General features: G+C 38.0%; 1 protein-coding gene across 1 annotated transcript; it reads right to left on the bottom strand.

Annotated features, from left to right (window-relative positions):
• Positions 1-1085: 1085 nt before the first annotated feature.
• LOC125524951 lies at positions 1086-5178 on the bottom strand. Its single transcript, XM_048689979.1, has 8 exons — positions 5045-5178; positions 4076-4171; positions 3147-3248; positions 2642-2734; positions 2383-2475; positions 2149-2196; positions 1454-1533; positions 1086-1349 (listed from the first exon to the last, which is right to left on the bottom strand). Exons 1-8 carry the CDS (start codon positions 5091-5093, stop codon positions 1236-1238), a joined length of 675 nt encoding a protein of 224 aa, XP_048545936.1. The 5' UTR covers positions 5094-5178; the 3' UTR covers positions 1086-1235.
• Positions 5179-6812: the final 1634 nt, after the last annotated feature.

Raw genomic sequence — 6812 nt, 5'->3', positions numbered from 1 at the left:
AAAGGAAAAAAGAAAACATAAGCAAAAAGGAATGAAAAAACAAAAAGATAGAAAATGAGAAGTAAATATAAAAAGAAACAACAGAGAAAATAGCCACAACAGGAAACCAAATGAGTTGTATAAAAAGAACATAGCACTCAATAAAACTGCTTAAAACCTGCTATTTATATTTCTATTTTTACTGCTTTCTAAAATTTTCAAATACGCAATGAATTTTTTGAAATATATGATAAACATTTTCTAAATACACAATGAAACTTTTCTATATATTTGAAATACGCTCTGAATATATGTTTTTAATAAGCGATGAACATATTCTAAAATTCCCAGTGCGAATTTTTTGAAACACACAATGAATATTTCACAATTGATACGATTTAGTACACGATGTATGTCTTTTAATACATGGTGAACATTTTGTAACTTCATGTCGAACATTTCTGAAATAACCATGAATATATTTATTTAATGACCAATATTTTTGAGAACACACTATAAACATTTTTTAAATACATGCTAAAATGAACCAAAAGAAAGAAGAATAAGAAATAAGCTAAAGGGGGAGAAGCAAAACAGGTAAATGCTAAGAAAGAAAAGGCTAAAAAGGAAACACGAGTAACTGAAAAATACAAATACAAAAAGAAAAAGGAAAAGAAAAAAGGGGTAGGCAAGGAGGAAAGGGAATAAAAGCAACAACAGAAATGTGTGCATGGGCAGTTAGCAACAACAAAAATGTGTGCTGAAAAACCGATGGCTCTAACCAAAATAGGAAAGGGGAACATATTGCACTCTGGGCAGCGGCCTGTGTGTTGGCACATATAAGTGAGTTCAACTTCCAACTTGCAGTAGGCTAGATATCGCAATCGCCAAGGATTCCGGTTTAAAGAGACAAGTTAACAAGGATTATTGGTTCATTAGGATGAAACCCCCAGGTGCCACCGACCATAGATTTCGCCCCCAACGTCTTATGTCCAACTAGGTGTAGCCTAAACAAAAACGAATTGTAGGTTGCTCTTGGAATATTCAGAAATATTTTGCCCAAAAAGAAAATAAATACTAATAAATAACAATATAAATACATCAGATGTGCAAATAACAACTTATATAATATTTCATTTACCAAGTATACATCATTAATGCATGCTTATTGTGATATGCTTACATGTATAAATTACAGACAAATGACGCTCACTAAGCACATGCTTGTGAGCAGCACGTGCATAGGAGTATATTATTCACGTGCTACACATGTATGCGTTTATTTGCAGTTCATGTAGGGCCAACATAGGCACCTGCATGCGTCTTTCTTCATTGAACTTGAGTCGCTCTTCATGGCTACACTCATTGACCTAGGAAAATTGATTTCAGATTGACGATTCAGTCATCATGGACATGGTTATGCATGAGACGTGGTCGCGGCGCGCCGGGAGGGGGGGGGGGCATTAAGACTTACAATTTGAGGTTGTATCGCAGCGACAGGATTTTCACGGGCCATATGGATAGCTCTGTTTGGTGGTCCAACGGTTGATGCATCTACAATTAAAATTAGGTGAGACTGACATATACTGCATCAGATTTGATAAAATATGTACTCCAATATTCATACAGTTATATAATGAGTAGATAATGCTATAAAATGTTGCACCGAAAATGTTTTTCAATTGTATCTAATTTGGATAGAGTGGATTTGGTTACAAATATGCATGGATATAGATCAAAATAGACACCACAAAATGAAAAATGTATTCTAGGCTGCAAATAAGTTATGTGCAAAGAGGTTCTATATAGAATTTATCATAAGTTAATTCAGGAAGCAAATGGTCATTGTCTCCCAGTATAAAAAAACATAACCATTCAACTATGCTACATGTTAGGTGGGTTGTGAGCATGTGCTCACCATGGAGCGTAGGTTCTAGAAACATAACTATCCCTGCGTGTATCTTCATTTGTGCATTTACTACCGCTATTCGACGCATTGGTCCCTTGCAGGAGCCAAGAACTTTAGAAGCAACATTGTAGGAGTTCAAGAGTGTCCTACTTCTTTTTGCTGGTCACCTTCATGGTTTATAATAGACTTGCTTGTTTTATCCATGCACATAACTAAAACGACAAATCTCATGTGATCCTTTTCGTAAAGAAAAAGCTTACCGGTTGATGTGTTGTTCTCAGGAGTTGAGACTACATTGGCACCATGACCTTGTGGGGTGTGAGGAGGGATAACAACAATCGACGATGGAACATTCAATCATGAAAAAAGTGAATTTCAACACATAAGCATAATTAAAATGTGGATTAAATCTTACACAAGTTTTGGGAGAGAAAATGAGTCTCTCCTAGAACAAAACATAATCATTTGAACTTTTTATATTTACATACGCATACCTGTATTGTTTTCATAGTTTGAGACTATCTTGGTAGAATTATCCTGTGTCTTGGTAGGATTTCCCGCTCCACCCATTGACGGGTAATTCACCCCTACGTGAAAAAAGAGTTCCAAAATATATTAACAATTTATTCTTAGTTTACATGGAAGACATGTGAGAAAGTAAACTAATAAGTTACACTAGTATAATGTAGACTTATTTTGGGAAATTTACATGGGCCTATATGGAATCATACTCAAATGAACATGCCCCAATACCTATATTGTTTTCATGGTTTGAGACAATCCTAGTAGAATTCTCCTGCTGGTTTATAGGATTGCCCACTCCACCCCTTGCTGGGTTATTCACCCCTACACGAAACAATGAGTTCCAAAATATATTAATATTCAATGCTCATTTTACCTGGAAGATGTATGAGAAAAGTAAAATAAGTATATTAGTAGCGTGTGGGCTTATTTTGGGCAATTTACACAAGTCTATATGAAATCATACTCAAAACAAACTTGCTTAACAGAAATTATAAAATTGCATATTATCATGATATAAAGAAGATATTTGCACATATATCCTTGAGTTTTGTTTTTAAAACGCCAAGAGATAGATGTTCTATCTAAACCAAGTTCCATGTTTTTTTGCCCTCAAAGGTCACATAATTTACCGGTTGTCAGACTAAATGTGCCTTTTACATAAATTTTAGAATAGCAAATAAGTCTACGCAAGAACATCAAAACATAACATTCTAATTTTCATACATCCACTTACTAGTTTCTTCATTTTGATGGGCTGGAGCTATAATGGTAGAATGAACTTGGGCTTGGGGGTTACTGAGATGGCCAACTCCACCCCGCATGGGAGCATTCCCCCCTTCATGGAGATAAATGAATTTCAATTTTCAAATAAAACCAAATAAACTAAAAGACATGTGAGAAACTAAATTATAGTAACCTACGAAAAACATATGAGCTTATTTTGGAAAAAACTTACATGTATATATGAAATAATAGTAAAAAGCATAATAAAAAATATGCTTGTTACCTGTCTAGCGGCTGCATGCGACTTAAAATAGAAATAGCAACTTACAATGTTCTAAAGTTTTATTAAGTTCCATTTAATTTTAGACTAATTAGCCGCATATATAAGTTGTAAAATGTCTTAAAAGCAAAGTCTTTATCAGGACAAGAAAATATAACCATTCAACCTTTGTGTTATCTACCTACGAGATAGGTTGTTTCCATGGGTTGAGTATATTCGTATGATAACATGGTGTATTGAAAGGATACCAAACTCCACCCCTCGATGGAGCATTCACCCCTTCGAATAAATAAAATATGTTCCATAAATTTTAAATAAATAAAATTCAGCGAAACTGTAAGCCATCCGAGCAAAGTAAATTGTCAAACACAACTCAATTAAGTCATTATTTTGGAAAACTTACATGCGTATGTGAAAATATAGTCTATAGACTCGCTTAAAAAGAATTGGATCTAATTAATCAGGACAGTGAGTTTTTGTATGTAATCCTTGGATTTAGTTCAAATATGAACCAAAAAATGACAAGTAGGTTATATGTATTGCGTAGGCATTAATTTTTGCCTCAAAATTTACAACATGGACATAAGTTTCGTATAAGAGCCAATGAGTCAAAAATAAAACCAAAATTTTGACTTCGGTCCCCTTCATCTTCTTACAACCTGCTGAACTGTTCCCATGAGTTGGGCCTTGGTTGGTAGTTCGTTCCTGCGTGAACTGAAGCTGTCGCCTAGCAGGACCTACAATTGCTGTATTTCCTGCAGGGAGAACAAAAAAGACAACAAAGAGTGATAAAACTGAAATCATGTGGGATACATTATAATAACTTATGCAAACTGTTTTTACATCCTTATAGGGAAAAAAATGCAAGTGTCCATGAAGATCATTGCAGATGTCCCGCAAAAAAAAAAGATCATTGCAGATGCACATGGTTCACAAAACAAGCCAAACTGCGTCAGATTTGGTGTTTTTTATAGCTAATTGCAAGGGTCTGCGAAATGTAATTGTGCTTCACAACAATTAAAATGTCCACCATGTCGAATTCGGGTAGCAGAGTTTTCGATGCACAGAGAACCTTGGATTCTCGCAACAACAACAAAAACCTTGGATTTTGCTCAAAACAGGCTAAACGTAGGTATGATATAGTATATGCCTAAAGAAAACCATCTGCAAATAGATATAACGACCCAGAAATAGAAATGTCAAAATGCACAAAAATAATACAGCAGATGTGTAAAAGATGGAATAATAGAGAAAACTCGACCAATACATGAACATAAAATAGTAGCTGTGGCCCTTTCCTTATAGAAGAAGGATCGCGAGGCGCCGCGGGGAAGGCCAAGACTCAGATCTGAGCGAACGGAGCTACTAGTATCGATCTGAGGCCATGAGAGACGCCTAGGTCTCAAGGATAGAGTTTAATAATCACTCAAAGAAACTTGACAAGGATGTGGATTATAACATGTGTAATCCCCATTCGAAACAAAGCTCGCACGCACGTATATATGCGAACATGCAGACGTCCGCACGAATTGATCACCTCAAGGAAAATGTGATGGGCTGGAAATCTTGCAACATCGGACGGATAACAAGTGATGACGCAGAAGAAGAACCAGGGCGAGAAAACTTACGTATAGGCAGGAGGCGCTGATTGTTGCTGCGCCTCGGTTCTTCCGGCATCCTGCTAGCACTCGTACTAGGTAGTAACTCCCCTCTTACTCGTAGCTAAGTTTGCCTTAGCTAGCTGATTGCTCTTGGATCTTGGTTAATGAGAAAGATGTTGAGTCTACGTATCCTCATTCCTTTATATATACACAGGCAGGCGTCTCTACATACAGTACAATTGATAAGGTCAAAGCTGTTAAAATTAACAAAATTTGTCGACCTAGGCAGGTGCAACCGTGCACATGCATGGATCGCCTGCACGGCGTGGGAGCTCGCTAGCAGCAGCCAAAGTTATTAGTCTAGCAGCACCGTCCGTGCACCCGTGCGGATACGTCATGCATGGATCATCTCATTTAGTTAATTAGAGAGCGAATATTCGATGGATCATCTCATTTAGCTGTAACCAAGCTAAAAAGTCGCGCGATAGCTCCTAGCTTACTCTAGCCAGCAAGAATGCAAGACCATACGCGTGACAGTTAATTCTCTTCCATTCGCGATAGCAGTTCGTACGTGTCCACATGCATTACATTACATGCCATTTGCTTGCGAGGTACGCGATCATCTCCTGTGTAAGCTTTGTCAACTTTTCCATCTCCCCAGCCGGGCGGCCTGTTTGACCCTCGAACACACAAACCACGACAGATCACATTCTGCTACTCCGCCTTGTTTTGGCTCTACCTGGAGATGTCAACTCTCTCTCTCTCTCTCTCTCTCTCTCTCTCTCTCTCTCTCGCACATATTATGGAAGACACAAACACGGAGATGATGGAAGACAAAGTCTTTGATACGATCGATAGTGATTAGTACATAAACACTGCACTTGCACTTGTCCCCGCAAAAAAAAAACACTGCACTTGCAGATATTATGGAGCTTAATCAGTAACATGCATGGGCTGTCACCGCCGGGCGACCCTAATCAGCTGCCATGTCTTCCCCGTTGAGCTCTCATGGAATTACTCGGCTGTAGTTTTTCTTTTTATCCAGCCGATGTTGAATGGTTACACTTTAGAAACACGACGTTTCATTCCAAAAAAGTCACAAATATTTTTTCAGAAACATGTGGAGCCATGTTTTTCTTTCATTTAACTAATTATTAAGAAGATTGTTGAACGGTTAGTTATAGAAAAACTGTTGAAAACAGATACATGCAGGACCAAGCCTGCTCAACTCCTTCACCCCAAACAGGGACAAGTCCACACTCGCCGACGGCGCAATGCACGCAACAAGAAACGACAACCACACCGACATGAGCCAACGGGGAGACCCGTTCGGCCTTGCTGGCAGGCCTTCCACCACTTAGTTCAGACGCAAGTTGTCTGTAGCAATACCCCAAGTTATCGACAGATAGACATAAAAACAACTTGTACATTAGACTGTCTGGCTATCTATAGGACCCAAAATTTTAGCAAAAAAGAGAAGGAAAAAGGACCCAAAAATTAGGAGGGACCGTTGAGCAGGGGATATGGCAGTTGGACGGGGAGGCGTCAAATTAACGACGGCTGAGCATACAATGGAAAAAAGTCTGTCGATAAGTAGCGATATTTTAGGGATATCAACCGTCTGTTAAATTCTAGACACCCTTGTTCTCTCTCCTCACTCTCTTACCTCCACGTAGAAAAATATCTCATGTGGCATGTGTTACAGACTCCTGACTAGACTGCATTGTATATGGCCTAGCAGAGAGAGAAAACCATTTTTAACTTCAGACACGTCGACAATCAACACCAAAGACAA

This window comes from Triticum urartu, chromosome 7, assembly GCF_003073215.2.
Source record: "Triticum urartu cultivar G1812 chromosome 7, Tu2.1, whole genome shotgun sequence".
NCBI lineage: Eukaryota > Viridiplantae > Streptophyta > Magnoliopsida > Poales > Poaceae > Triticum > Triticum urartu.
Note: the sequence above shows the minus strand (reverse complement) of the source record. Positions and strands in the feature narration are given on the sequence as shown.

What these genes read in the sequence shown, in the direction of transcription:
- LOC125524951 (XM_048689979.1), bottom strand. Translation starts at nt 5,093, where the DNA reads ATGCCGGAAGAACCGAGGCGCAGCAACAATCAGCGCCTCCTGCCTATA. An exon ending in CCATCAAAATGAAGAAACTA is followed by an intron (nt 2,735 to 3,146) that starts GTAAGTGGATGT and finishes TGTTTCGTGTAG; the next exon opens with GGGTGAATAACCCAGCAAGG. An exon ending in AAACTATGAAAACAATACAG is followed by an intron (nt 2,197 to 2,382) that starts GTATGCGTATGT and finishes ACACCCCACAAG; the next exon opens with GTCATGGTGCCAATGTAGTC.